Source organism: Gadus morhua, chromosome 3, assembly GCF_902167405.1.
Source record: "Gadus morhua chromosome 3, gadMor3.0, whole genome shotgun sequence".
NCBI lineage: Eukaryota > Metazoa > Chordata > Actinopteri > Gadiformes > Gadidae > Gadus > Gadus morhua.
This window is the reverse complement of record NC_044050.1, coordinates 16,207,427-16,234,737: the sequence shown is the minus strand read 5'-3', so window position 1 is coordinate 16,234,737 and position 27,311 is coordinate 16,207,427. Positions and strand designations below refer to the sequence as shown.

At 45.7% G+C, this 27,311-nt stretch overlaps 3 protein-coding genes across 15 annotated transcripts in view; 2 read left to right on the top strand and 1 right to left on the bottom strand.

Annotated features, from left to right (window-relative positions):
* Positions 1-1,815: 1,815 nt before the first annotated feature.
* Positions 1,816-4,646, top strand: cyp2u1 (cytochrome P450, family 2, subfamily U, polypeptide 1). 2 transcript variants are annotated; one of them, XM_030351231.1, is made up of 5 exons: positions 1,816-2,262; positions 2,577-3,227; positions 3,299-3,460; positions 3,839-4,006; positions 4,152-4,646. In XM_030351231.1, the coding sequence occupies exons 1-5, from the start codon at positions 1,956-1,958 to the stop codon at positions 4,328-4,330; spliced, it is 1,467 nt and encodes a 488-aa protein (XP_030207091.1). In that variant the 5' UTR covers positions 1,816-1,955; the 3' UTR covers positions 4,331-4,646. The 2 variants fall into 2 exon arrangements, with proteins under 2 accessions (XP_030207091.1, XP_030207090.1); XM_030351230.1 differs by having other exon boundaries at positions 1,816-2,409.
* Positions 4,647-6,646: 2,000 nt separating this feature from the next.
* hadh (hydroxyacyl-CoA dehydrogenase) lies at positions 6,647-9,492 on the top strand. The gene is made up of 8 exons (XM_030351245.1): positions 6,647-6,857; positions 7,050-7,178; positions 7,300-7,457; positions 7,890-8,016; positions 8,183-8,272; positions 8,372-8,444; positions 8,727-8,843; positions 8,931-9,492. Exons 1-8 carry the CDS (start codon positions 6,741-6,743, stop codon positions 9,047-9,049), a joined length of 930 nt encoding a protein of 309 aa, XP_030207105.1. The 5' UTR covers positions 6,647-6,740; the 3' UTR covers positions 9,050-9,492.
* An 806-nt stretch (positions 9,493-10,298) lies between these two features.
* Positions 10,299-27,311, bottom strand: part of lef1 (lymphoid enhancer-binding factor 1) — a 46,625-nt gene continuing 29,612 nt past the window's right edge. For 2 of the 12 annotated variants that reach the window (XM_030351241.1, XM_030351237.1), the window contains exons 7-11: positions 27,188-27,311; positions 25,836-25,943; positions 23,154-23,202; positions 22,386-22,430; positions 10,299-11,929 (exon numbers count right to left, since the gene is read on the bottom strand). The exon at positions 27,188-27,311 is cut by the window's right edge. In XM_030351241.1, coding sequence (XP_030207101.1) covers positions 22,396-22,430; positions 23,154-23,202; positions 25,836-25,943; positions 27,188-27,311 — 316 coding nt within the window. In that variant the 3' untranslated portion in view covers positions 10,299-11,929; positions 22,386-22,395. Of the gene's footprint in view, positions 11,930-22,385; positions 22,445-23,153; positions 23,203-25,835; positions 25,944-27,187 lie in introns of all 12 variants that reach the window. The other 10 variants (XM_030351235.1, XM_030351232.1, XM_030351236.1 and 7 more) reach the window with 8 other exon arrangements.

Below are 27,311 nucleotides of genomic sequence, written 5' to 3'. Positions count from 1 at the left end.
CAACCAACTTCCCATAGGAAAACCTCTCTGCTATTCTCATCAATCACAATGACATCCGATGTATTTGCTGTTATACCTTTCAATACATGGGGGTCATTGCATTGAAACATTTCTGGTTTCACACATGAATGTTTGTAGAACAAAACAGAGGAATAAAACATGGGTGACACATCTTTGGTGATAATGTCAACAGTCCTGTCATGCCTGGCTATGTATAGTCCCTGGTAAACATTACAGCCGTTTAAAATGTGGGACATAGACTCTATGGTCTGACGCTGTCCATGGTGTAGACAGTGAGAGTCATGATTATTAGGATACCAGATGGACAGTTTCAGTTTAGTTTGCAGCACCTGGAGGCGTGCCTTTATCGTAAAAATTAGGATTTCCTCAGCGATAGCTGCATTTTTTAGAATTGAGTGGGACACAGAGTGATCAGCTGACTGGAGGCAGGCAAGCTTCCCTAGCAGCCTCAGTCCTGTCCAGCGCTCCTTTCTCTCTTGCTCTCTGAGCGTTAGAAGGTGCACGACCCGACGCATTTCACGCGCACACAAACACACACGCACGCGCGCACGCACGCACGCACACACACACACACACTCTCACACACACACACACACACACACACACACACACACACACACACACACACACACACACACACACACACATCACACACACACACACACACACACACACACACACACACACACACACACACACACACACACATGCAGCAACTTATGTGTGTGTCACACATAAGTTGACGTTGACGTCGCTTAGCAACCGAAGACGCTGGCGTTGTTGTGAAGGGCCGATGCAAGTGAACGGAGCGTTCCGTGGCATTGAGAAGAGCCGTGTCATAATAGCCTAGGCCTATATTTACTTGAGCATCTATATTTATTTATTTTTTAAGAGACCCCCACAGATATGGAATCATAACTCGAACCCTGGCCTAGATAGATGGATAGTCTATGAAGTCTTTATTACTACCAAACGACACAAATCGTGTGTGTATGTGCGTGTGTGTGTGATATAGTTAAATTCAAGGGCCTTGTTTAGGTGTGACTCCGTCAATAATAAATCATCTTCTGATTAGAAATAAACCTGCATTCCGTGCGTGATCTGTCCATAGCTTAATATTGTACTATGCTGCTTTGACATAAAGCATGTTGGTGTTCAACATGTCTGTTGTAGTGTAAAGCATTCTAAAACTGGTGTAAAATGTTGATGGCCATGAATGTTGCGCAGCATTTAATGACGTCATTAAATAGACACACTCAGCACCCCGAACTCGGATTGACTTCCCGCGTCCCTGAATACTTCAATTGGAAGGCAAATACTCTCCCAAGTTCAGAAATACCATGAGTGGAAAATATTCAGAGGCAAACATGTAGCATTTGTTTTTTTTATGATGACACGAACTCATTCAGATGTGTCGATCCTTTGCTTGGTTTAGTTCATGGGGTTTCTCGTTTTATCCATGCAATTTTCCAAGCGCCTGAGCCAAAACAACAAATGTAAAATAAGTATGAAGTTTACAGGGGAGAGATGGAGATTAAAACCATGCTGATGTGTTTTCCGACCGTCCTGATATAATGTGGAAATTAAACAGTAATTCGTTCAAATATAAGATGGAGATTATATTTGAACGAATTACTGTTTAATTTCCACATTTGGTGTAGAATAAAAAAAACAATAATTACAAAAAGATAGATAGAAAGGAAATCAACGTCATCGTCGTGGCCAAACCTCCCAATCAAGGAAGCTACAGCATTCTACCAATAGGAAGCAGAAAAACAATATGACGTGTCCCATGCTTTTCTAGAGTGCCGCTGCAGCAGTGGATACAGTAGCTTCCCTTCTGTGTGAAGCGGTATGGCGTGAAAACATAAAGGAACCAGGCTTCGGCCACATTTATTTTGTAAAATATATATCCTGTAAATAGAATTGTCGTAATGTACATCTCTGGAACTAACATCATGTTGTTGCTATCGTGGCTAGAATCGTTGCTTATTTATTGTAAAACCCAAGTCTATTCAATAGCCTTGCTGGCAATCTGCACGTTATGCGTTTTGGTTCACTGTAATAGGAAACGTGTGGATCTTACGAATATTCCGCCAGGACCAAAACCAATGCCTATTGTAGGCAATTTTGGTGCATTTCTTGTCCCACCTTGTCTTTGGAAGTTTTTCGCAAAGCCACAGCAGACGAGATCCAAAAAAGGTCATTTGGCTTTTATGACGGAACAAGCCAATTTATATGGTAACATTTACAGCATCTTTATTGGACACAAGTTGGTCGTTATACTGAATGGTTATGAAGTAATTAAGGACGCTCTGACAAACCATGCTGATGTGTTTTCCGACCGTCCTGATATACCTACAATTGCCTTAATGACTAAACGCAAAGGTGAGGAACTATGTTACATTATTTATTTTTTTCCTCATCTGCTCAGAAATATCTATAACCCAGAAATGAATTGTAACAGTTCATCAGCCCCTTTGTAATAACGATTATAAAATAAAAAATAAAGAAGTAATATTGATTATAATTGTATTTGTCAATTGTAACCATAGGAATAGCCTTTGCCCCATTTGGCCCAGTGTGGAGGACCCAACGAAAGTTCTGCCAAGCCAGTCTGCGGACCTTTGGCCTGGGCAAGCTGTCCTTGGAGCCACATATCCTGGAGTGCCTAGCTGTCGTCAAACAGGAACTGTTACAGCACTATAGGAATAGCAGTGACACAGGTGTGGACCCGACTCCCCTCATCAGAACTGCCGTATCCAACGTCATCTGCTCCATGAGTATGGGTCACAACTTCCATCACGACGACGAGGAGTTCAACACCTTGCTGGAACTGATGGCTCGCGGGCTGGAGATCAGCATCAGTGGGCCGGCGCTTCTGATCAACATCCTACCGGCGCTATATTACCTCCCATGTGGGATCTTCAAGGAGCTCCGGCAAGTGCAACGGGACATCACCGCCTTCCTGAAGAAGATCATCGCACAGCACAGGGCCACCTTAGACCCCCGCGACCCCAGGGACCTGATAGACATGTACCTGGCCAAGGTGCTGGAGCAGCAGGCCGCGGGCCAGGAAGATAGCAGCTTCTCAGAGGACTATCTCTTCTACATCATAGGGGATTTGTTCATCGCCGGAACCGACACCAGCACTAATTCCATTCTTTGGATGCTGCTGTATATGGCGCTGCACCCGGATGTACAAGGTATTAGAACCTTCTTTTCAAACCACACTTTTAATTGTGGGTCTCATCCGAGTGTTTATGTGTGATTCCAGAGAAAGTGCAGGCGGAGATGGACAAGGTGGTGGGCAGAGCGCGACTCCCCTCTATGAAGGACAAGGGGAGTTTGCCTTTCACAGAGGCCACCATTATGGAGGTGGAGAGGTTGACCGTAGCCGTCCCTTTGGGCATTCCCCACATGGCTTCCAAAACGGCAGGTAAATGTCAACAGCTGCACATGTTATTATTTCCTTCGGCAAGAATATATGTTCCTTCGTATGTGTACTATATGCCATTCTGTGGATGCTTTCATTGAGTGCATACATTCTTACTTTTTTACCACGTGTGAAGTGTGAAGGTTAGAAAGTGAATCTATACTTTATTGAATATAATTTGCAAATGGACTTGAACTAAGTGACAATGTATGATCAACATGTGTTATGATGCAAATACACTGGATGAGTTGGTATTGACTGCCAAGAAATGTATCCACGCACAGTATTGTAAGACGCCTTGATAAAGCATCCTCCATGTTATATTATTATTATGTCATATGTTATTGATTGATTGATTTTGTTTAATATGTTTTTTTCCAGAGTTCAGAGGCTTTACTATCCCCAAAGGAACAGTGGTCATCCCAAACCTGTGGTCCGTCCATAGAGACCCCACAGTGTGGGAGGAGCCAGACACCTTCAACCCAGGCCGCTTTCTGGATGAGGCGGGAAAGCTGCTGAGATCAGAGCACTTCATTCCCTTTGGTATCGGTAGGTCACACCCATCTAACAAACAAAACATATTGCAAACATGTTGATAAGATAAGATAGAACTTAAGTAAAGTAACAAGATTTGATTATCATTGGTTTGTAAATGTTTTTTTATTTTTTTTATTTTAATCCCTGTATGTTTTAGGTCCGAGGATTTGCATGGGAGAACAACTGGCCAAGATGGAGATGTTTCTGATGTTTACCAACCTACTGCAGGCTTTTCAATTCAGCCTACCAATCGGGGTTCCTGCCCCCTCGATGCAGGGGCGCTTTGGCCTAACACTAGCACCTTGTCCTTACACTGTTTGCGTGATTCCAAGATGAATGCATGTTTAAAAGAAAATGTGCGATCATTGTGATGGACATTGCAGACCATCATGCATTGAGGTAGTTTGTGTATTTAGAGCAAGATATTTTCTTATAAGCTTGAGTCACCGATCCATTCTGGATCGGTGACTCTTCTGCATGCCCGATGGGAACAGTATGCATCCCTGAGTTGAGCCGAGTTCAACATTAGGCCCACTGGGTACTCTGGCATTCCTGCATGAGTGCATGACTTTAAAGGACAAATCCGGTGTAAAATAGATTTGGGGTATGTTTGGTATGATAACGAGTTGGAAAGTTTGTAGCATATAGACGCATTCTTAAGTTGGCTGTTTTTAGCCGATTCTATCAAAACGCTATAAACTTGGAACGATAGGGGCATGTGTTATGGTAAAAACTAAATCGCTATTTCAAACCACTTAAAAGGCTAGAAGTAGCCCGACACTTCTTTGGTAGTCTTAACAAACATATAAAATGAGGCATTGATAACCAGTGTTTGTAATAACGCCGTTTAAAAGAACGGCGTTAGGTAACACCGTTCTTTTTATGGGGGTAATCTAACTAATTACTGTTTCCGTCACTACAACGCCATTACCTTTACTGTAGGTTAAATGCGGTGCGTTACTATGAATTGATTGAATAAACTTGGTAATCCGAACGCAACCCTGGCTCCAAACACAAACTGCTAGTGAGGAGACCGGGTGGGTTAACAACGAGATAAGCGATTATGATTGGCTAAGGCAGAGTCATGTTTCATGGTAGCCAATCGGAGCCAGTGTTTTTACACACAAGCCAGGACACGGGCGCCACACACACGCACACACATGCACACGCACACACCAAACAGATTCGATGAAGCAGCAGAAATGGCGAGTCCGGAGCAATCTGATGAAAAGTTGTCATTTTCTGTAGTATTCGGCAGATGTTCCACAGCCTTTGCAACTAAGCAAATTAAAATTGAGTTTGAAGTATATCAGGGCCTTTAATGGGCAGTTCAACCATTCAACACATTAAGGCCAAGTGAAAACTGCTCAGAAAAATCCAAATTCTTTTTCATATAGCAACTTTCTTTTTTTTACAGTAACGCAAATAGTTACTTTCCCTAGTAGCTAGTTACTTTTATTATAGAGTAATTCAATTACTAACTCAGTTACTTTTTGGAACAAGTAGTTAACTATAACTAATTACTTTTTTAAAGTAACGTTCCCAACACTGTTGATAACTTTGTAAGTGTACAGATTGTTTATTAAAAATGACATTAAAATGTCCTTTTTAATAAACAATCTGTACACTTACAAAGATATCAATGCCTCCTTTTACATGTTAAGACCCTTATTATACTACCAAAGAAGTGTCAGGCTACTTCTAGCCTTTTAAATGGTTTAAAATAGCGATTTAGTTTTTACTATAACAAATCGTTCCAAGTTTATAGCATTTTGGTAGAATCGGCTAAAAACAGCCAATTTAGGAATGCGTCTCTGCGCGCTTTTTTGCTCCGAAACGAACATTCCAACTTGTTATCATACTAAACATATCCCAGATCCATTTTACACCGGATTTCTCCTTTAATGCATTTCTTGAGAATTCTTAATTCAATGGATCTTGTAGGCTGCTCTGAGAATTATTTGAGGTCAATTTGAATTCTGTTTAGTTTAATTGCCGCCAATGGTTTCCAACAGTTTGTATATTTATAACAATATATTCTCCCTTATGATCCTAAGAAGGACAAGATATCACCATTCTGGATTGATTACCGTTTTTGGCATGTCCGATAAGAAAAACAATGAGGTATAGCCTACCTGAGAGCAGCTAACTTTACTGGCCCGCTGGGCACCTTGGCATTGCATGAGCCATGACTATTATTCTCTTGATAATTCTCATATCATTGGATCTTGTAGACTACCCTCACCATTTTGGGGGTTCGTTTAAATTCAGTTTAGGTGAATTTCACCAAATTCATGTAATTTGGCTTAAAGTCATGATTGGTCAAAGAATGTTTCCAAATAAAACGGGCCGGTAGCTACAGTAGCTACAGCTGGATGTTATTCTATTTACGTTTTAATTAAGTATGAATAGAGAATGTTATGCATCCATTGCACATATTTGAGTTATTTGCTGAATTGCACATATATTCACAGTCAATGAATTGATATGGTTTATTGTTCGTTAATAAAACATATATTTTTTCTGTATATATTTTGAACGATTGAATACTACACAAAATCTAAATATTAATAAAGAATGCATTCCCAATATATATGTCAGTATATGTGATATAACGTACTAATACCTATGTGAGTAAAAGGTCGTCCAAGTCACGTGATTGTAACAGACAGTGAACTTCTACCCACATTGGGATACTGACTGCAACATAGCTGTCCCAGCAGCACGGTGCTAACATATCGAAAGCATGGCTTTCCTCACTCACCAAGTCACACGGGGCTTCTCCTCTTCAGCTGTCAGAAATGTGATTATAAAACAAGTTATGATCATCGGAGGCGGTCAGATGGGCGCAGGAATTGCACAGGTAATGTAAAAAAAAAAGCTGTGCGTTTGTTTTGGCTATTTAGCTTAGCTACTTAACCTTGCCTTCCGTCGGGGCTACAACAGTGCTCATGAGCTAGATTACGGTAGCTAATCTAACCATATTTGGTGTGTCTGTGTACCTGTCTGGCTGATTGTTATAACGAGACTTTACCTACAATTCTTGTTTTGTAAGGTCGCTGCTGCAACTGGCCATTCAGTGACGTTAGTGGACATGTCAGAAGACATCCTGAAAAAGGCTGTAAAAGGCATCGAAGGCAGTTTAAAAAGAGTGGTGAAGAAGAAGTTTGCGGATAAACCAGAGGTGTGAATTCATTTTGATGAGTTTTCAATATGCATAAAGTTATGGAACGTTTTAACTATATTACGTAGGCCTATATGACAACGCAGTGACGTGGTTACGTGATGACGTACGTTTGTTCCAGGCAGGTGCCGAGTTCGTCCAGAATGTGATGAAGAATGTGTCATCCTCAACAGACGCAGCGTCTACCGCCCAAAGCTCGGATCTGGTTCTTGAGGCCATTGTAGAAAACCTCAAAATCAAGCAGGATCTGTTTGCTGGACTAGATAAAGTTGCCCCAGCGTAAAAAGCTTATATTACTAATTTCCACACATTTAGTTGTATCAACCTGTCACCCTTAGCATATTTGGTATATTTGTTATCTTGTAACGGAACATATTTTGGTATAAAGTGTTGACCATTAATATTTTGATTAGCCTAGGTTATGGTATATTTACTTTAATTTAGGATTTGACTTAACTAAAAAGGCATCTCAAAATGTATCACCAACAAAGACTCTTATGATAAATTGTGTGAACAATACCCATTGGAACAAAAGTAATAGAATAGTAATAACATGACAAGCATGTCAATAATATATACATTTATAGTGAACATATTAATACAATTAGGTGCATAAAGCGTGTGGCTACGATTATTTACGTTCTTTGTCACATAGTTTCAAGATGGCGTCTTTTTTTTTCTTACTGCTGCTCTGTTGCTGTTCTGTTTCAGACACACAATCTTTGCCAGCAACACCTCATCGCTGCCCATCTCTGACATCGCCAGCTCCACCAGTAGGTTGGACAGGTTCGGAGGTCTTCACTTCTTCAACCCAGTCCCGATGATGAAGCTGGTCGAGGTAGGAGGCCAAAGTGTTGTATTTAAGAGCAGTAAACCTGGTAGACCTGATTAGGATGTTCTGGGTTCAATCCCTATTGTCCCTTTTTTAAAGGTAACCAATGCTCAATGTATTATCGTGCGGGGCTCAAATTTGAGAAGTTGTGAACAATAATTATTTCCACAAGGTTATTGGCACGTCAGCCACTAGCCAGGATACCTTCGATTCCCTGCTGAACTTCAGCAAGGCTCTTGGGAAGACACCGGTGTCATGCAAGGTAAGGCTTTGCTCCCTAATGGTAATCCTGATCTAATCGTATAGTAATGTGTGGGTAATGGTTGTCATTGACGGTTGTTCGGCTGGCCTCTCCCTCCAGGACACTCCTGGGTTTATTGTGAACCGCCTGCTGGTGCCCTACATGATGGAGGCTATCCGGTTACATGAGAGAGGTACGCATTACTATCAGGAGAGAGAAAAACAATGGGTGTGTTCATATTATGAGATGCAACGACGTGCATCAACCAGTGGATTCACACACGTCGGCGTCTGCTTCAGCCGATGGAATGGGGTCTTTCTGCAATTTCATAACAAACAAAAATAGTTTTGCAAAGCATTGTTTCATATTTGAAAACCTCCATGGTTGGTGATTTAATGACGTCATCATCGTTTAGCTAGCAGAACCTTTATGAGATATTTTGGGGATTATTTCATTAGTTGTTTTCCCCTTGTAGGCCATGGATCTAAAGAGGACATTGACATTGCCATGAAGCTCGGAGCGGGATACCCCATGGGACCGTTTGAACTCCTCGATTACGTAGGTCTGGACACGGCCAAATTCATTATCGACGGTAAGATAGCGCTATTGTTACGCCTCTGATTGAAGGTTATATAAAGAAAATTGCTGTATGTATTTAACGTCTCTGGCTATTCATCAGGTTGGTGTCTGATGGACCCAAACAACCCCCTGTTCGGCCAGAGCGAGATGCTGAACAAACTGGTCGCTGAAGGCAAATATGGCAGAAAGACTGGAGAGGGTTTCTACAAGTATAAGTGATTAACACACGCTCATAGTGTGGCATGAAAAATAAAAGGTTCAGGAGGATAGATTGCTGGACTCATGTTGACGTGAATGCACGCTACATTTGATTTCTGCCATCTGAGAGGAAAGTTGAAAGAGATCACACAGTGCAATTATAAATGCTAAACACACTACACGTACACAACAAAAAATCATTCACCAAGCAACTATGAAACATATCAAGATTTTTACCTTTTTTTGTGGACTCGATCACTCGTGTCAAACGACATCATTTGTATTGGCAATGAATGTGTTTAGTCTAACTTGAGTAAATCACACTGTTATGACAACGATATTGAACTGAACCCTCGTGCCTTCATACAACGCGTCTCCCAGCTGACCTGTGTCCAGGCGGTCATCTTTCTCCGTATTTAAATGTTGTTGGTAATAAAGGGAGCTTTTCCATGTGCGTCTACTAATGCTTGTGTTGTCTTTAAATGTGACTGATGACGATGGGAAGATGTAATCGTTTGAGTTGTAATTCAACTTAAAATACAAAATATATATATTTTTTCTTTTGATTTGCATGCTAAGCAATTTCAATTAACGTTCAATGAGAGATGTATCAAACGTCAACCCTAAATGAATGTTTTAGTTTTCTGAGAAGTACTTGTGAGTGTAGTGTTAGATGCGACTAAACATAAGAGATATTTTTGAGTGAGACGCCCCTTAAAATAACTCATGATGGCGCTGTTTCACTAGAAATCCACAATGTAGCAATTTCGGGAAACAGAAAATAATATTTTGACATTGACTTCTTCATCAGGGTTCTGTTTAGCATTCCGATTTATACGTTGGGACTATTAAGTTGTCAGAGAAATTAAATGTTAAATTCACCTGTGATTTATAAATAAAGCTTGGGGAAAAGATTCATCTAATTTAAAAGCAGTTATTGGCCAACTGAGGGGCTTATAATATTCTCAATGATTTAGTTCTCCTTTCCATTATCCTTGCACTAATTCTGCATCAACGAAGCCCCGGGCACTGTATGCGTTCTGAGTTTTAATTGGTGGTCCATTTTCCATAGCCCTTTGAAGTTTCCCTAGAGATTAAAACATGTTATATCAAGTGTTTCTTTGTTGCCTTGCAGTTCCCGCAACCAACAACAGATGGCAACATATTCTTATCGATACCTGAAATGCTCGTAGAGATATTCTATTAGGGAAATGCTGCATCAAAAATCTTATCTAATCCTTGATTTGTGTAACATAGGTAACTGATCAAATTAGCCAAGGATGCTTTTTTTTTTATTTTTCTTAAAAAAACAAAAACATGTCGAAACAGTTCAAATGTGACCACTTGGGAAGCAAAGTGCTATTCCAAGATGACAATGACCCAAAATATAACAATGAATAAAAAAAGAATTCATCAAGTTATACTAAAAAATAGAGCATTAAAATAAAAATGTTACAGAGATGCTGTCATGGAATAAAAGACATGGCTAAAGACCACACAATTAGCTACCGCAGAGAAAAGACGAAGGTCCATCGCAATGAAAGAAACGACTGCCAAGTGCTGGGGTAAATATATATCTATATATATCTGCTTCATTTGACTTGTTTTGAGAACAATAAAATAGAGGCCTCTGAGCTTTTACTCTTGCCTTTGTCCTTATGTTGCCTGCAAAAATACCAAGAAAAGTGACATATCCTGACAGTTTTAAAAAGTACACATATTGAGCATTATTTTACATCTGAGACTCGAGGTCACTATTTGTTACAAATAGTTATCAAAAGAAGCATTACATCATCATTTATCTGCAAGACGCTTCAACAAGAAAAAATGGCTTTCCTGTGTCCAAAGCTTATTTTTCATATATACCACTATATAAAAAAAATCAAAATATAAAAAACAAACAATCACAGAAAATATACACCAAGAAATTGAAACAAGTTCAAGATACAAAATAAAGCATTCAAAATAAATCAAACTCAGTCTGAAATGATAAGCGAAATCAGGACGTTGATGCTTTTTTTTTGTTTAGAGTTTTTTTTTGTTTTAATTTGCACCAAGCGCTCATCAAGAGAACAAAATGGCGTCTTTTATCGGACGTTTTAGTTGACAAGATGGGAGAATCATCCATCTTCCTTTAGTGCAGTCTCAACGAGGAGTTTGGCCGGGCTGAATCCCAGCCATGGTCTCTCATTTCCAGTGAGATGAGTACAAAGAGAGAGAGGGTGGTGGTTGGGAGGGTGGGGGGATTGGGTTGTACAGTATTGGGGGTCCGAACGTCGTCGTCTATACAAAAAGGAAGGAAACCACGGTGACAAATAACTTATACTTAAATAACTTAGGAACAATGTGTGTCATTAGTGTTTGTTGTGTTGGTGGTGAGTAGGTAGAGGCTTTCACTTGCGTGCAAGTCAAAATGGCTGCTGTGTTTCAGTGCAGTGTTTCGAGGGGTTGGTGAATAAAGCTGCAAAAAATATGACCAACATCTAATTATTTCTACTCTTCTCTGTGTTTATTTTTTTGGGCACTGTTATGAGTGAAATAGTTTTTCTCGGGTATGAATTCAGGTGTGGGATTCCTGGTTCTGATTGTCTCGTTCAGTTGCAGTGCATGGTCTTTACAGCAGGTGGCGGCAGTGAGGGAGTCAAACACCATACAGTGTTGTTTTTGGTGATTTTTAAAAAGTGTGTTTTGGAGGACGTCTGGGGATTGGGGGTGGATAGTGGAGTGTGGGGGGAGGGCTTGTGTTGAGGAAGGGGTCAGGGTCAGGTCTCTGAGATTTGGAGGCATGGGGTTTTCAGGGGTTTGGGGTCTTCAAGGGGATCTAACAGGCTTCCATCTCGAGCAATGGACCAGTATCCGCTGTCTTGGCTTTGCATGTGGAGAAAGTGTTCCTCTTTCCTCCTGTGAGACGCAGACAGACACAGAGACAAGGGAGAGACACAGGGACAAGAGAGAAAACCACTCAATGTTAGGATCAACAGGCACCAAAAAGATTCCACATCGTTACCGAGCCGAGGATTAATTAGAGACACGTGTAGAGTCCGCTACAACAGCAGAAATGTGGGGTGACCTCAACCAAAAACCCAGACAGATGAACTAATACACAGAATTTCTCTGGCCATGATGATTCGTTTAACCAAAACGGCAAAGCATCGTCAGTATTGCAACTAAATGAGTATCATTCGGGGCAGGGTTGAGAAGGAGGAGGAGGAGAAGGAGAAGAAAAATAACGAGATTGAGAACAGTACAGTACAGTACTAGAGACGTCAGGGGTCAATGACAGGATGTGGGCTGTCCGGGCTTCGTTTGATCTTGGTTTTTAACGTGTGTGGGGGGGGGTCACTGTAACCCTGGCTGGCAACCCTCCCGCACCTCTGCTGTGGCATGTGACTCCCACGTCCTCACCCACCAAGTCCACCCTCTCTCCCCTCACTCCCCTCTCTCCCTCGCTCAAGGTCTTCACCTGAGTTCTGGGTTGGCAGAGGGAAAAAATTGCAAAAAAACTGAGAGTCCTTTCGGAATCTTTGCTAACCCTAAGTCCAACAAAACCTTCATTTCCATTTTTTTTATCCATTTCCCAGAATTTGGTTCTACAGTATGAGACCTCGGTTGAAGACGGATTGGTTTCTTGTTTTCTTACTTTCTTCCCAAATTGTCAGACCCCAGCAGTGTTTATATCCCCCCCTCTTCTCATGATATGGACTGGCGCTGCTAACCAATCAAGACTGAGGTACAGATATCGACCAACCAGAGTGAGCTGTTGGTTCAACACCCAGGATCAAATAGAATACATGATCAAAGGGCAGGGGGGGGGGGGGATGGGGTTGAGAGGTAGCTAGATATACCTTGATATGCGAGGTGTTTCTGAGGAAGGCAGGAAATACGATGAGAGGGGAGAAGAAGCGATTTCAGTAGAAGGCTTCCTTGCAATCAAGTTCAGAGATGAGGCGGGCTTTCCGCTTTCGCTCTGTCACGCACACACATGCACATTTGCGCGCACACACACACACACACTCACACATACACACACACACACACACACACACACGTACACGTACACGTGCATCACTCCTTCAGACTCTTTTACCACATGTGGATCAAAGTGGAAAGGACACAGGCCGCTGCTTCTGCGAGGAAGGAGTAAGTGACGTCTGACTAGAGGAGGAGCATGGAAGAGAGACAGAGAGACGGAGAGACAGAGAGACGGAGAAGAGAGACAGAGAGGAGAGATAGAAGAGAGAGAGACAGATGATAGAGACAGACATAGAGAAGCAGGGTGACAGAGATGGAGAAGAACGGTGGAACCCTGTCATTTTTTGATTTACTTCGACCGCCCTCCCTCGTTTCCTCCCAGCATCCAAACGCAGCCTTGCACGACCTGCAAACCCCCCCATGCTCTCGGCTCAACCTCCCCCCCCCCCCCCCACCCCACCCCTCTCCTCCTGGGGAGAGTGTTCCTGTCCCCGGTGAAATACATGAAAAGCCCCCAGCCTTCCTCCCAGAGTCTGGGCGGAACAGCAGGGGGCCGGGGGCTCAATGGGACGCGTGGTGGGCGTGCACGCAGAGGGTGTGTGTGTTTGTGTGTGTGTGTGTGTGTGTGTGTGTGTGTGTGTGTGTGTGTGTGTGTGTGTGTGTGTGTGTGTGTGTGTGTGTGTGTGTGTGTTGGGCGAAGGTCTCACAAGGTCCCCTCGATTCACACACACACACAAATATATTCAGGGGCAACTTGACCCACCCCTGCCTCTCTCCCTCTCTCCCTCTCTCCCTCTCTCCCTCTCTCCCTCTCTCCCTCTCTCCCTCTCTCCACCCCACCAGTGCTCTGGAATGCTGGCTGGATGCTTTTTATTATTCATTTTTTCTGCGGCAGGAAATGAAATGCTCCTCTGTTCGTAGAAAACATGGGAGAGAGGGAGAAAGAGAACGGGAGAGAGAGAGAGAGAGAGAGAGAGAGAGTTAGTGAGAGAGAGAGAGAGAGAGAGAGAGAGAGAGAGAGAGAGAGAGAGAGAGAGAGAGAGAGAGGGAGGGGGGGGGGGTGGAGACGTAGAGAGTGAGAGAGTTCCCCGCCTGGCTTTTGAAGTGTGGGAGGTTAAGTTAACTGGCACGGCCTCGCGTCTCAATTGCCGCTTTCACCTCGCGAGCCAGAATCAAAGTGCCCGCAGAGAAAAAAACAAAAACACGCCGGACAGCTGGACCCCGCCCGCTTTCTTACCGGCCAATCCGCCGCCCCCCTCCGCCTTCCCCCCCCCCCCCCGTTGCCTCCACCACCCGCACCCCCCCTCCTTCCCCAACCTCCTTCCTTACACAGGGATCTGGGGTTTCTGGTGGAAAACACAGCAGAGGACGGAGCACTCTAAAATAAGCCCGGGCGGACGCCGTTGTCTCCGGCGGAGGGTAGATTGTACACTATAGAGGGGGGGGGGGGTTAACTGCCAAAGGGAACCAACAACTTAACACTACATCGTCAGGCTGTTAGTTGCTGCCTTTGCCAGAAAAGCTCATTTCAAAGCTTCATAAAAAACATCGGTTAAAATAACAAAAAAGAAAATCCCTTTTAAGAGGACGTCTGCCGCATTTACTTTGAATTAGTTTGGAGTAAATCAAAAAGGCGGGCTCTGTTATGATCCGTTGCCTTTCCTTTGTTTCAACCCGAGATCCAGTATCAAACTATGAGCGGGACCAGCCACAGTGCAGGTCGGCTACGCACGTCCGCTTGGCGTCAGGTTTAATAGGGTGGGAACTGTTACAGAGGGAAAAGTTGCTTCGTTTGGCAGTAGGGGGCTCGATGGGGGGGGGGGGCCTAGAGCTGTAAATCACAGCTGATGGTGGAAAAAACCCTCACTTCAGCAGGAGGAAAAGTTTGAGGATCTAGAAACTAAAGCAATCTGACAGACTAGAAATAATCCTGAATGCTGTAGTGTACGAAGGCGATGGGTGTTCTCGGTTTATTTAAGTGAGAGATATACTGCAACGTAAAACATTCTCACATTACTTTAGACACAACATTCAGTATAAAAAAAAAGGTAAGGTTCCTCACAGGCGGTGAAGGCACGCCGGTAAAACACAGAATAAATGTTTTTTTTCCTCCATGGTTGACTATCACAAAACGCACGCACTCACCCAAAAGGGCCCCACTCAGAACCAGATGGGCGAAGGGAAGGAGGCCAGGCGAGAATAAATGTCGGGCCCAGCATCGGAGTGGCGGGGCTGGCTCCGAGTCTGGCTCCGGTGGGTAGGGGGGCGCGGTGGAAGTCGGTGGGGGTGTATGCACCGAAACCCCAAACCTCAGGCATGTGTGGGTGAGACACGAGGAGGGGGTCTGGGGGAGGAGTGGGTGGATGGCGGGGTTTTTTTTTTTTTTGCCCACATCAGAGGCGGCAAGGCTAGGGGGGGGGGGGGGGGGGAAGGGGCAGCTGAAGTCTGGCCAAGAGCTGTATGCTCCCGCATAGGCAGGCCAGGGAGGGTGGAGCAGGGAGGGAGGGAGGGAGGGAGAGAGAGCGAGGGGAGGGGAGGCATGTTCAAAGAGCCGGCACAATGACTGGTCCCTGGGCTGCGGCCGGGCTTCAAAGGGGCTGCCGCGGCCGCGCCATCACTCACATCCAGCGGGCCGGACGGGGGAGAGAGAGAGACAGGAAGAGGAAACGGCAGGGGGAGGAGCCAAACCAGAGGGGGCAGGGAGAGGGAGGGGGAGCAAAGAGTGGGGAAGTAATAAGAAAGCAAAGGAAAGGGATGGAACAGTTTGAACCAAAAGAAACAACGGAGCAGAGGCCCGTTGTTTCTTTACAATTAAAAAAAAGAAATGACAATGAAACGTGCAACGGTTTGAATCCAAATATCAATAAACTCCTTCCTCTTTGCCTCCCATATGGGCTTCCTGCATCCGCCCCCCACCCCGTGCAACCCCCCCCCCACCCCCCCCCCCCCCCGTACCTGGGGGAGGGAGGGTTGCACGGGGTCACACCCCCTTCCTCTCATCCACACGTCTGGAAGCAAGGGAGTGAAGGAGTGGAGGCGCGGGGGCGGAGAGAGAGTGACAGAAAGGAGAGAGAGATAACAAGAGAGAAGGGCGAGAGACAGAAAGGAGAGGAGGGTAAGAAGAGGTAGAGAAGGGAGACAGAGAGAGAGAGAGAGAGAGAGAGAGAGAGAGAGAGAGAGAGAGAGAGAGAGAGAGAGGGAGTGAGAGAGAGAGAGAGAGAGAGAGAGAGAGAGAGAGAGAGAGAGAGAGAGAGAGAGAGAGAGGGAGAGGGAGAGGGAGAGGGAGAGGGAGAGGGAGAGGGAGAGGGAGAGGGAGAGGGAGAGCGAGAGCGAGAGCGAGAGCGAGAGAGAGAGAGAGAGAGAGAGAGAGAGAGAAAGAAAGAAAGAAAGAAAGAAAGAGAGAGAGAGAGAGAGAGAGAGAGAGAGAGAGAGAGAGAGAGAGAGAGAGAGAGAGAGAGAGAGAGAGAGAGAGAGAGAGAGAGTGAGAAAGAGAGAGAGAGAGAGAGAGAGAGAGAGAGAGAGAGAGAGAGAGAGAGACAGAGAGAGAGAGAGAGAGAGAGAGGAAGTGGAGAAGACATCACACAGAGCAGAGAGACTGGACCCCCATACTGTTACTGCAGCTGACAACACAATAGGGCCAGTGAGTCATCCAAAACAAACCGCAGGCCCCCAGCCTAAACAACGGCAGCATAGGTGCTATCTCTGGTGCATGTGTGCGGACACACACACACATACACGCGGATATAAACACACACAGACACACACACACACACACACACACACACACACACACACACACACACACACACACACACACACACACACACACACACACACACACACACACACACACACACACACACCCTAACTATTATGAGATTTTCGAAATTACTTAAAAGTCGGTGACTAACACAAACTTAAGTGTTAGAACTTAAACTCTAACTGACTTCTGCTGTTTGTAGTGTTATTATTATTATTATTATTATTATTATTATTATTATTATTATTATTATTATTTCACCAGTTGCCAGATGGCTCCTCCGAGCACAAGCACACCTGGGCTGGACGTGTGTTTGACATTCTAGAACTCTGGGGAGGTCCAATCAGAAGGCACTGAGAGGGGCGTTTTGGTGCACAGAGCGGGCTTTATGGGGGCATGAGGAGACAGGGTTGGGGCGGAGGGCTGGTTGTGGTGGTACTACTGGTACCGGTTATGAAAACATTTCTCCCTTCCTAGTCCCCCCCCCCCATCTCCTCCTCAATAGAAGAACAAGTCAAGACATCCCTCTGATGCACGCATCCACCTCCATCTCACTAGAAAAAGGTTTGAATATATACTTTATATAGATGCCCATCTGTGTGTGTATAGATGCTTTTACTTATTTTAAGGGCTTGAATGCTCGGCATGGGATGTCAGGAACACCCCCTACCCTGTCGGTCTGCCATGCTCAATAAAGCAAACTAGACAGGCTGAACATGAAATACAAGAAGAAAAATTAAAGTACAATTTAGAACCATCTTCCCTTCCATGAGCCGATCCCACTAAGGCATGAGTAGTTTTTTTTTTTTCTCCTAACGGATCCGGATTCCATCGTCCAATTATCCACCCACAGCCCCTACCCCCAACCCCCCACCCCCACCCCCCACCCCCAGGTCCCTAACAAGACGGCCGTGGTGGAGGCGCTGGTCTGCAGAGCCACGGTGGCCCAGAGGGGGCGAGGCGGCAAATTGAAACGGCCAGGGAAAATGGAGGCAGATGCGGAACGTTGCCTAATTGCGGCTGGAGATTGTGGCCAGGTTTTAAAGAGAGAGGGGTTTAAAGAGAGAGAGAGAGAGAGAGAGAGAGAGAGAGAGAGAGAGAGAGAGAGAGAGAGAGAGAGAGAGAGAGAGAGAGAGAGAGAGAGAGAGAGAGAGAGAGAGAGAGAGAGAGAGAGAGAGAGAGAGAGAGAGAGGGGTAGAGAGGTTGAGAGTGAGAGGTTAAAAGGTTAAGAGAGAGAGGTAGAGGTAGAAAGGTAGAGAGAGAGGGAGAGAGAGAAAGGTAGAGAGGTATAAGTAAAGAGGTAGAGAGAGAGAGAGGTAGAGAGAGAGAGGTAGAGTGGGAGAGAGAGAGGTAAAGAGGTAGAGGCGTAAAAAGAGAGCGAGAGAGAAAGAAATAAACTGCAGGAAGAGTGTGAGAGAGACAGAGAGGCAAAAGTGAGAGACGGGAAGAGAGATAAAGAGTGAGGCAAAAATTTAGAGCAGGGGAGCGAGTCAGATAAAAAAAGAAAGGGAAAGAGAAAAGGAAAACAAAGAGGGAAGTTGGTGAGAGAGAAAGAGAGAGTGGAGCAAAGCCATAAAGAACGACCCGAAAAAGAGAGAAGAGAGAGAAAAATGGAAAATTTGGAGCGTGATAGGCAGGAGGGAGATTTGGCAAAACTCAGGGCTCTGTAACATAAAAGGGATTTTCTCTCCCTCACTCTCTCCCTCCCTCCCTCCCCCCCTCGCTGACAGCTGATTTCAGCCGGCCCACATGACGGGGAGGTTGCTGGGGGGAGCCGTGCGACCAGAGCGGCAGACGAAGAAAGGACATATTGACCGGTGATCTGCGTCACGCCGCAGGATGGCTTCCATCATAATCTCTCCCAGGCCCTGAGGGAACCTCAGTCTGGAGAAGTTGACCCCCACTACCTTATTGATGTCCTCTCACACACACATGCACACACAAACACACACACACACACACACACACACACACACACACACACACACACACACACACACACACACATTCACACACACACACACACACACACACACACACACACACACACACACACACACACACACACACACACTCACACTCACACTCACACACCCACACCCACACCCACACACACACACACACACACTCATGCACAAAGACACACACACACCAAACCCGTTTCAGCTATGTCAACTCACGGAAAAAGCCTAAAAGATATTTTTCATCTTCTTCATTTGTCAAATCTCCAACGAGGGGAGTTCAGATTGTGCTGACAGAGAGATAGAGATCAAATTTCAGACGACAACAACAGCGAGAGACGAGCCCCTGAAAGTTGGCCAGAGATGAGTCACTCACGCGCCCATTTCATTGTCTGCTCCACAGGATGGTTGTGTGACAGTCCGCTACTCACGTGACCAGAGCCCTGGCAGCCTGAAAAGGATACCTTTGTGGGGGAGTCCCGCGACCCCACCCCTTGTGAGAGAAATCTGTGTCGACTGTTAAAAGACTACAGAGGCTGCAGGGCGTGTGTGTGTGTGTGTGTGTGTGTGTGTGTGTGTGTGTGTGTGTGTGTGTGTGTGTGTGTGTGTGTGTGTGTGTGTGTGTGTGTGTGTGTGTGTGTGTGTGTGTGTGTGTGTGTGTGTGTGTGTGTGCGTGTCTGTGTATGTGTGTGCATGTTGTGTGTGTGTGTGTGTCTGTGTAAATGTTGTGTGTGTATGTGTGTGTGTCTGTGTAAATGTTGTGCGTGTGTCTGTGTGTGTGTGCGTGTGTGTGTGTGGGTGTGTGTGTGTGTGTGTGTGTCTGAGTCTCGACCAGATAAGCATCTCTAAAAGGATGTGAAACACAGGGCTTCTGTCAAGACAAAATGAGCCAGGAACAGCTCAGAAGAGAGAAAGTGGCTGAGGATATTCACGCTAGAAAACATACAAACAAACACAAAATATAAAAAAGGGGAGAATATAGGGAGGGAGAATAGAGAATTGAGGGATGAAAGAGCCAGAGAAGAGAGATGAAAGAGGGAGAATAGAGTGAAGAGAGAGAGGTGGAGATAAAGAGAGAAAAAGAGGGAGGATGGGGTGAGGGAGAATTACAAATAGAGAATAAAGGTAAGAGAAAGAGAGAAGCAATAAGAGAGAGAGAGAGAGAGAGAGAGAGAGAGAGAGAGAGAGAGAGAGAGAGAGAGAGAGAGAGAGAGAGAGAGAGAGAGAGAGAGAGAGAGGAGATATGTAAAAGAGAGTAGTAGTAGAAAGAGAGAGAGAGGGAAGATAAATAAGAGAGGAGGTGGGGAGGGAGACTAGAGGGGGGAGGGGGGTTGAGTAATGAAGGATATATATTGGGAGGAAAGGAGAAGTGAAGGAGATGAAGAGAAGCGATGGGGAGGCAGGGCTGGAAACGCTTATTTCACAATGTCAAAGTAATGACTTGTCCTCTCCTCTGCTGGGCTGCGGTGCTGGTCTGTGGTGGGAGCCAGCTGTGTGGCAGGCCCAGTGTTTGACATGCTAACGATAACAGAACATCGAGACCCCCCTCCTCCTGCCTCAGCTCACACAACGGTACGCGGTCGCACACACACGCAGACCCAAGGACGAGGCTCAGGACGCCGCCGACATCAACGTCTGAGGTCCTAACCGATTTATCTGAAACTTCCATTTTTGATATGTTCGTCTGAATTGTAGCAATGACGAAGGCAAGGCGCTTTTTGAAGAAGAAAAAACGCTATAAGAAACCTAAAAAATAATGCGATGAAAAGAGCTAACATGTAACTGTTTTGACAGTTATTAAAAGAAAAGTGAGGTTGAAATTGACACCTACGTCGACGTGACACACGGAAATATCCCGCGGCCGCGACGGTGAGGCGTAAAAGGTTAGCGTGAGAAGAGTGGGGCAGATGGAAACGAATAGACAAACAAGTTTAATCTGAAGAGGTTCCTGGCGTCGACACCGAGCTCACCCTGGCGCGGCTCTGCCTGGGATCTGCATAAATTGCCGGCTGGGGGGTGTAGTTTCCGTATGCTCCGTATTATGCATATTAGCATGAGGCTGTCACTGGGAATCAGAGCGGGTGTCCATCCCGTCGCGGCTAGGCACCGCTAATTATTGGATCAGAGATAATGTGCTTTTTTAACTCTCTCTCTCCACGCTTTGAGATCTGTGGCGAATAGAGAGAGAAAATCTGTCCGACTTTGGGATGAGGGAGAGCGGCCGGGTCAGGAATCGATCTAGTGGAAAGGCCCTTTGTCTGCGCCGAGGTGATGTCGTCATGAGACCAGATTTGCCACATCTGCCCAGTGAGAGAGTCACATAGAAAGAGACAGAGAGAGAGAGAGAGAGAGAGAGAGAGAGAGAGAGAGAGAGAGAGAGAGAGGGAGAGAGAGAGAGAGAGAGAGAGAGAGAGAGGGAGAGAGAGAGAGAGAGAGAGAGAGAGAGGGAGAGAGAGAGAGAGAGAGAGAGAGAGGGGGAGAGAGAGAGAGAGAGAGAGAGAGAGAGAGAGAGAGAGAGAGAGAGAGAGAGAGAGAGAGAGAGAGAGAGAGAGGGAGAGGGAGAGAGAGAGAGAGAGAGAGAGAGAGAGAGAGAGAGAGAGAGAAGGAACAACAGGATGCTGAGTCTGGCCCCGTAAAGAGAGTCACCTAGAAACTGTTAAGATCCAGTGAGAGAGTCACATAGAAAGAAACAGAGCAGAGAGAGACAGAGAGTCACACAGAGGAATAATTAAAAAGAGAGGTAAGACCCAGTGAGAGTGAATCACATACAAAGAGGTAAGAACTATGAATGCAAGAAAGAAAATGCCAAATGCCACCCTATTAGACTTCCTATTGGATATCTGCACAGGCAGCTGTCATAGGCTGCTATAGTAAGCAGCATCAGCCATAATGGATGTGGGAAGGTGGAGAGATAACATGCCTTCGTTATACATGGTTATTTTACTCATTAGCTTTCTAAATTAAAACACAGTTCAGGACCTATTCCAGGGCCGATGGTGAAGAACCTGCAGGCTGAAACTCGATATATGACTCACGTGAATTAATCACCATGAGTAACTGTTTGTAAAGAAACAGGAATGTGCAAGCAAGGTCATTAAAGCCTTACACCTTGCTTAGTTACCAGCAAATTCCGGAAACACAAACCATCAAGTATTTCACCCTTCTCTCCCGACTCCCGGACATCAGGAAAAAACCCTCAAGACACTCAAAGCGGCGGATCAAACTGTCCCAATGAATACCAGCATCCACCTATGTACACTCACAACACACACACACACACACACACACGCACACGCGCGCACACACACACACACACACACACACACACACACACACACACACACACACACACACACACACACACACACACACACACACACACACACACACACACACACACACACAGGCCCATTGTGTGGGGGCCATTGAGGCAAGCGCCTCACACAAAGCTCCAGGGCCTCTCGAGGCCGCGACATGGCTGACACAATGGTGATGGAGGTGGGGTGGGTGGTGGGGGATCGACCCTTCAGGATTAGTCTGTAGGTACACACGCTCAGGCCAGCGCTAAGCACTGGTTTATAGACAGGAGACTTGACATGAAGACCAAACAGGAGGAGGGGGGGAGGGAGAGGGGAGGGGGAGGGAGAGTACAGGAGAGTCTTACCATTGGGGTTTCAGATGTACGCCGTTTTCATTCTCTGGCCTGTACCTGCAGAAAATACGCTGTTTTTAAAAGATTGGAGTGCGACCAGGTCCACCAGGGCCACCGGTGGACCGACAGTGAGGTCTACATGGCGTTCTTTATAATTTAGAGTCTGACATTATCATTATAATAATAGAAATGTGTTAAATGGGTAAAGCTGGACGTTAGTTAGCTAGCCTATCGCATGGTTAGCGTACTGTCAACAGAGAGACCGCAGAGTGGGCCAGAGGAAAGCGCAAAGCCCCAGACGAGACGTCAATAATGGACAGACTAATCCCAAAGTAGGGGTAATGTGTGAGGAGAGGGTGAGAAGGGGTGAGAAGGGGTGAGGAGCAAGGGCGGTGGATGGGTGGGTTGAGGGGGATGTGTATCCGTGAGGTGCAATGATGGAGGGGATTAAGTCATAAGAGGACCAACAAAGGCCCAGCCAGGGCTGAATGAAGACTATAGCAAGTCACTTTGATGTGGTCTTAATTGGTGGACGTACACCTGCTTGCGATTAGGCTAACTTTGCAAAAGGTTAGGGTTTGTCTTCTAGAAGAAAGGAGCTCATTGGCCAACGTGTCGTAAAGAAGGAAAAAAAGAAAAAGCAAGGCACAGAAGACGAAAGCTTGCCGTTTCGGATGTGTCAGCAATCACTAACAGACTCGACATGGGATGGACACAATGCTTTATGAATAAAAATGTAACAATCCTCAAAAAAACAAATAAAAGTGTTTTGGTTTTTACCTGCAGCTGGTTCCTGGATCTTCTCCCTCTTCCGCTTCTTCTTCTTTCCCTAGAAAATATCCAGGTGAACGCTTAAAGTGTGGCTCCAGCACTCACCCCCACTCCACCACGCTCATGTCCTGCTGCTGGTTGCCATGTTCACTCATCCCCCGCTGGCCACAAGCTAGCATCTCCCGGTCCCCAGCTCCTTGGACACCGCCACACCCAGATAGAGAGCGGGGGCCGCCTAGTTAGCTAGTGGGTGTCGTTAGCTAGTGGTTGTAGTTAGCTCGCTAGTGAGTTAGATGGCTAGTGGGTGTCGTTAGCTAGTGGTTGTAGTTAACTCGCTAGTGAGTTAGATGGCTAGTGAGAGTCGTTAGCTAGTGGTTGTAGTTAACTCGCTAGTGAGTTAGATGGCTAGTGAGAGTCGTTAGCTAGTGAGTTTAGTTACATACTGGGTGTAAGAACCTATTGCTATTATGATATTATTTACATTGAGGATTTTTTTAGCTTTTTCTGTGGTTATCCTCAGCTTGCAAACCTCAATGAAATAATTACTTGCTTTTATGGGGGGGGGGGGGGGGGGTTATGGGGGGTATGACAATAGAAGAGGGTGGCAGTTGGTGGTTGGACTTGATCAATAACAAAACAAGTTGTATTTTGTGTGTACTCTACCAACACTATATATTGTGTTGTCCCTAACCTGGCCTGTACAAGCCTATCCTCCATATATCCCGCAAAAAGGCTTTGAAGTCCCGCTTACGGCAAACCATTAATATGAAGTGCAATTAAAATTGCCCCAAGGTATTGAGAGCAATCGTGCTTGATGAGTGTGAAGAGCATCACTATTTCTGGTGAGAGTCAGTATGGATTTACGGCTTATGCCAAATCCCCAGAGGGGGGCAGAGGAGGGGATATGGGAGGGGGTGACTATAGGTATAGATAGCAGTGTCAAGTCGTCCTAGTCAAATATGAGCACCACTTTGCTTCCCTGCTACAAAGTCTGCTAATCCACTTATTCATGAGCTAATCTGCCTTCCACTGCTGTGGCAGACAGAGGGAATGGGAAAGAGAGGGAAAGGCAAAGGGAGGGAGAGGCAGAGAGGATAGAGAGGAAGCCGGGATGTGATGAGGAATACAGAGCAGTGGTGTTATGAATGCTATTCACCCTCTGGGTGAGTTTGTACCTATTCTAAGACGAATATAATGTCTGAAGGATATAGGAGAAGAGGAACATATAAATCTCTCCATTAGTCGCTGACCAACTGCTCGGATAGGTTTTTTAGATTTACATTGCAATAATTGTTTTGTTTTACTTCTTTGTTTAATTTAAAGAAAATCTTCAACTCAATTAACATTTCTGATTGGTCCAGAGTGATGTCAAAGGAAGTCACTAGTTGTTATTTTCATCATTATTACGTCACGCAGTACCAATTTCAGCCAATTAGAAGGCTCTGGCACCCAACGCTTGTGCTTATGATTCATTTACTCTTTAAACATGCGCCAAGAAGGTATGTCCTCGGGCTGGAGCGGCTTTAACATTTATCTTGCGCTCCATATTAAGGAAACCTTTCACTAATAAAACTAAATTTATTAGGATATGAGATACGACTAAATATTTAGTTTAGGTTAGCATGCTACCCTGGCTAGGGTTAGCATGGTTGCTGCTAAGTGGTGTGCTGCTAAAGGGTGTTTCCTAGAGGTGTTGCTAGTGGTGATGCTTGTGGTGCGGCTAGCGGTATGGCTAGCGGTGTTGCAGTGTGCGGGCCCCCTGCTGGGTGAGGTGTATTGGCCCCGGAGCGATGGGGGACCACAAGGAGAGGAGATGCTGCTGGTGTCCGGGGGGAGGCAGATAAACACGGCAAAGCACTTTTGGTGGTGGAGTGTGTGTGAGTGCTGGAGCCACACTTTTAATTAAACGGCAGGCACTCTCACAATGTCTTTCACACACACACACACACACACACGCACACACAAACACAGACACACACAAACGCACACACACACACATACCAGACTCTTGCAATTTCCTATTCGTGGCTAAACTAAGCTACACATGGAATATTTGTTATGAAAATCAAAACCAAAATCTTATCTTCCATTTTTGTCATATCAAAGGGGCTTTGGCAGTGTGAGAGGTGGATATTGTTGTAGGTGGCTGTATGTTATGCTACTGATGTCGTAATTTACCCTAAAAACACCCGGGGCCAATGTAACAGTTGGTTGGCATTTTGCATATCTAAAGGACCACGCTGGTGGGGAACATCAAAGGGGAGCCTGGCCATTTGCAGCCTCTCTCTCCTCTCGCTGTCATAATGATAATGTGCATGATACTGCAATACACACACACAAAGATACGTAGCGATGAATCACACCGCTGTGAATCACCGACGAGGGAGCGAGACAAAAGTGCTAAAAACGGACATGCATGAGCATGGGGCCGATTCAAGTCCACCCATGGTGCGTCACAGTCGTGTGCAGTTTCAGGCACGAGACACACTACACTGACACTAAGAGACAAAAGTGTGAGGACTTAGAGTGAAAGCCTAGGAAAACATGCACACGCAAACACACACATACACACACACACACACACACACACACACACACACACACACACACACAAACACACACACACACACACATACACATTCAGGTACACACACACCTCTCCCGCTGGCAGTCTGTTCTATTGATACTTACATAATTGTCTCTGGCAGACCATCCGGGGTAGAGCTGCATGTGGAGCTGCCGTTCCTTCCGGGCCAGCTCGTAATACTTAGCTTGCTCCTCCCGAGATAACGCATGCCACTGGTCAGTACAATGGGAGATTAGGACCAGAAGGGGGAGAGGGGAGAGGGGAGAGGGAGAGGGGAGAGAGGGACGGTGTCAAAACGTCAATTCACATGCCATGCTTCCTCCAGAGAGACTGCTGTTCACTTTCGAGTCTTCTTTCAGCGCTTGCTGCAGACGTTCCTGTAGCAAGAACACCTTGCTGCAGGAGGACTACAGGTAGCCTTGCCACTGTCACTGGGCGTTGTGGTTCAAACCCTGCACCTTTGGGCTGGACGCCACCCTAACCACCAGACTATCCATCCACCCTCCTCCTTCATTTAAATTAAAGTTGCCTCAACAAAAGACGTATTTCCACTTTCAAACCGTTTAAACATGGTAGTGAAATAAAAAGTCGTGAAAGAAAGACCAAAAGGGAACACAAGGGAAGAGAGCGAGAGAACACCAGCAAACAACGAATAGTGTGCGATCGAAATAAGGAAAAAAACGAGAAACCCCAAAAAAAGCGAGGGGGTGATTTCATATCAAAACACTGGTTCCAATTTAGCAGCGCTCTTTATCCCTGCTACGGCAGTGAGCAATTACCCTGCGCAGCGCGCCCACAGACCCTGCTTTGCTGTGGCTGGCTGCCTCCACCGCTAGGCCTATTCGTTAGGGCTTTCTAACATGGCTCTGTGGTTCCACTCACTTCCCGCAATCCTCAAAAGGAAAGAATTTTGTCGTTTTCCAACCGTGCCATCACCCGGGCATATTTTATTAGAAGCAATTTGATCTAATGCCAGATTGTTACGCACACTTCGTATCGCCGCGCTGGGCGGAGAGAGGGGGGATTGGGATGGGGGGGGGGGGGGGGGGGGGGGGGGTACAGGGGGAGGGACAGAGCTTGTGTGATCATTATGACTAATTACAGATGGTTCCTTTTTTTTATTTAGATGTGAATGAAAAAGGGGGATTTCGGTTTTGTTTTTAAATAACTAATTGGGTAAGGGGGGGGGCTCGCCTTCGCAGACCACAAAAAAACATGAATGTCCCCATGCCATTACCACACAAACGGGAGGGGAACGGGGATGGGGAGAGTTTGGTAAAGAAACCACCTCTCCCTTTTCGTGTTTCCGTCCTAAAGAGTAACGAAACAACCCGAGCGCGCCTGTAAAGCGATTCCCAACCACTCCCCGGTCGAGGGGGACGTGAGGGGGGGCGATGACGGCAGCGGCGAAGGTGGTAGTGGCGGCAGCGGTGGCGGTGGTGTCGGTTGAACCTACCCTCCTGCCCAGGATCTGGTTGATGGCGGCACTCTCCTTGAGAGTGCACTCGGCCACCACGTTGGCACGCATCTCCTTCATGTAGAGCATGAAGGCGTTGAGGGGCTTCTTGATGTGGGGCCTC

Bases quoted from the DNA above. Each gene is read 5' to 3' on its own strand.
- cyp2u1 (XM_030351230.1), top strand. From the start codon at position 1,956: ATGTACATCTCTGGAACTAACATCATGTTGTTGCTATCGTGGCTAGAA. The intron at 2,410-2,576 runs GTGAGGAACTAT...TTGTAACCATAG, and splicing joins CTTAATGACTAAACGCAAAG to GAATAGCCTTTGCCCCATTT. The intron at 3,461-3,838 runs GTAAATGTCAAC...GTTTTTTTCCAG, and splicing joins CATGGCTTCCAAAACGGCAG to AGTTCAGAGGCTTTACTATC.
- hadh (XM_030351245.1), top strand. From the start codon at position 6,741: ATGGCTTTCCTCACTCACCAAGTCACACGGGGCTTCTCCTCTTCAGCT. The intron at 6,858-7,049 runs GTAATGTAAAAA...TTGTTTTGTAAG, and splicing joins TGGGCGCAGGAATTGCACAG to GTCGCTGCTGCAACTGGCCA. The intron at 7,179-7,299 runs GTGTGAATTCAT...CGTTTGTTCCAG, and splicing joins AGTTTGCGGATAAACCAGAG to GCAGGTGCCGAGTTCGTCCA.